The sequence below is a fragment of the Hipposideros armiger genome, unplaced genomic scaffold (assembly GCF_001890085.2).
Source record: "Hipposideros armiger isolate ML-2016 unplaced genomic scaffold, ASM189008v1 scaffold_595, whole genome shotgun sequence".
In the NCBI taxonomy this organism is placed as follows: domain Eukaryota; kingdom Metazoa; phylum Chordata; class Mammalia; order Chiroptera; family Hipposideridae; genus Hipposideros; species Hipposideros armiger.
This window is the reverse complement of record NW_017731945.1, coordinates 1,024,989-1,027,482: the sequence shown is the minus strand read 5'-3', so window position 1 is coordinate 1,027,482 and position 2,494 is coordinate 1,024,989. Positions and strand designations below refer to the sequence as shown.

The 2,494-nt window shown below is 38.8% G+C and overlaps 1 protein-coding gene across 1 annotated transcript in view; it reads right to left on the bottom strand.

The window, feature by feature from the left end:
* Positions 1 to 2,494, bottom strand: part of DST (dystonin) — a gene marked incomplete at its 3' end in the record, with an annotated part of 435,221 nt that overhangs the window by 161,044 nt on the left and 271,683 nt on the right. Inside the window, exons 11-12 of the mRNA XM_019624589.1 lie at positions 1,900 to 2,012; positions 1,698 to 1,804 (exon numbers count right to left, since the gene is read on the bottom strand). Of these exons, the coding sequence (XP_019480134.1) occupies positions 1,698 to 1,804; positions 1,900 to 2,012 (220 nt within the window). The remainder of the gene's footprint in view (positions 1 to 1,697; positions 1,805 to 1,899; positions 2,013 to 2,494) is intronic.

Genomic DNA, 2,494 nt, shown 5'->3' with positions numbered 1-2,494 from the left:
TGTTAGCTGCTAAATTCAATTAAGTATCTGATGAGTGCTAATTATATTCAAAGCATTGTGCTCATTGTGCTAAGTGTTGTAATAAAAATATAATGCTTTAAGACAAAATACCTATGATGAAAGAGATACGCTCTAGATGGGGAGGCAAGAGAGATTCATACTATAAACAGCTGAAGAAAATGAAAAGCAGTATTTGATTAAGTGTTGAAATAACTGAAACAGTATATGCTAGGGGTTCAGATAAAAATCAGGTAAGCAGAAATGTGCCTAAAACAGTCACTAAAGGCTTCTCGGGAGAGGTAGTCTCAGAGCGGTTTTGCAACGTCCAATAAGTCATTGCTCTGGGGGGCAGAGAGAAGTGGATGAAAGATAAGGGAGTCCCAAGTGAGTCAGGACTCTGAAATAGAAATGGCTACTAGCAAACAGTTTGTGTTGGGGTGTCATAGCTAAAAACATAGGCAAGCAGGGTTCATATAAGCAGAGTTTTGAATGTCAGAATATCTAGATTAGATTTAACCTTGCAAGTCATGTGTAGCCAATGAAAGTTTTCAAGCTCACTTGGCGACAGTGTGCAGAACTGATGGGAAGAGAAAAATAATGGAAAACCATAACTATCATCCTGGTTCTAGTATGAAGAGATAAGCATCAGGGATGGGGTGAAGGTAGTGAAAAGATAAAGCAAGGAATGGCCACAAGAAACATTCTCAAGCAACACTTAACAGTGAGTCGTTGGAGAACTGCATTGAACCAGAGGAGAGAATGAGCAGGGGAGTAAGTTACTCAGGGGTCAAAGAGTGGATACGACCTTTGAGAAAAAGAACACGAGGAAGGGAATGGGAAGAAGTCTAGAACAACAGCACACAGAGAGGAAGGAAGAGGCCAGAAAAGAAAGTTTCCCAAGGTGAGCTCCTAATTCTTCAAAGTAAAATTTTGAAAAATGGTATCTGCAAGGAGGAGGGTAGAAGCTCAGGGTAAGGAGAGATCATCCCCAAACGCATAACACATACAGGGCTTCCTGTCTCCTCCAGAAATGCACAAGCACTTGTTAGCATGATCACCACAAAATGCGTGGCTGAGCTGAATGACACAAGCCTTTGGCAAACAGTGGACCGATAGGGTCCAGATCTCTGTGTCAGAGACCTTGCCCTGTTACAAAGTCGCTCTGTCGATTTGGCAAAATAAATACACTTCCTCTGGATCTCACCATTAAATCAGAAAAACAGTAGTGAGCCAACTTATCTCATGGGCTCATATAAGCTAGTAAACTTGGAAATGACTTTCAAAAGTGAGTTATTCTGTACATATATTGGGTTGTCGGAAAAGTCATGACATATTTTTTCTGTGTTTTTCATTGCAACACTGCGTCTTGACTTTACAACTAGAGGAGTTGTAAAACAGCCGCAAGTTAAAAATGAAAATCTCCAAAATTCAGTGCTTTCCAGCTATTATTTATAAAATGACAGATAATTCTGAATAGCTTACTTTATTTATGATATAGAACAAATTGCTTTGAGTTATATTTTAATTTTGGTGGTAGAATGATGCCATTAAAATGTATACAGTATCAGTTTATTAAATACCATATTCACTCAAATTCTAGAAAAATACTTAAGAACTATAAAAAGCACTATCAAAGAATTCCGTCAACTGGGCGTTATGGATTCAGCAACTTCTAGCACAGAAAAATCAATACTCACATTTGCTCCGATGCCTTCCCCACCTTCAGGGACTTTAGGAAATGCATCATAGAGAGATGACACATAAGTTATTACTGATTTTTCATCAGGGGAGGAGACATCAACATCTAAAAGCAGCAACATACATTATTTCAAAATGTTGACAGATTACGCTTGATCAGACTTCCATGCAAGTTTACATCTACTCAAGACAGTAACTCACCTTCAGGGTCCAGAAGTCTTATAACACCAATTTTTTCGGCTACATAAAAAGCGTGCTCTAAATTTGCAAGGTTGCTTTGAACAGCAACAGTATTCATGTCTATCAGGTCCGGCCTAGGAAACAATTCACTGTATTAGTTATGTTTTCTCATGTGCCAGTTCAACATTAGACTCACATGTGTAGCTATGTACATAGTAACTTCTGCAAATATTAATCCTAAACTCGTGTTGAAATACAGAGATTTTCATCATTCATTTAACAGTCCTTACTCCTCTCAGAAACTTTTGTGTGACAGTGGCGAGTGCATCGATGAAAATACAAAAATTTGAACATATATAACATTCAGTAAAGTCTACAAATCCTTCATAATCTGAATCTATATGAATAACTGAATAACTGTCCCATTCAACCTGTTTAGGCTCCACTACTACTCCAGCAGGGTGTTTCCAATCCAACGAGCATCCTCTCAATGCTTTTCCCTCAGACACAAAAGATTATGCTCAGTTCAATGCCATGCTCATGGCGTCCCCCATCCAGGATGCCCTTTCGTGCCACTGGTGTTTTCTACAATCCTACTCATCTTTGAGAGCAGAGA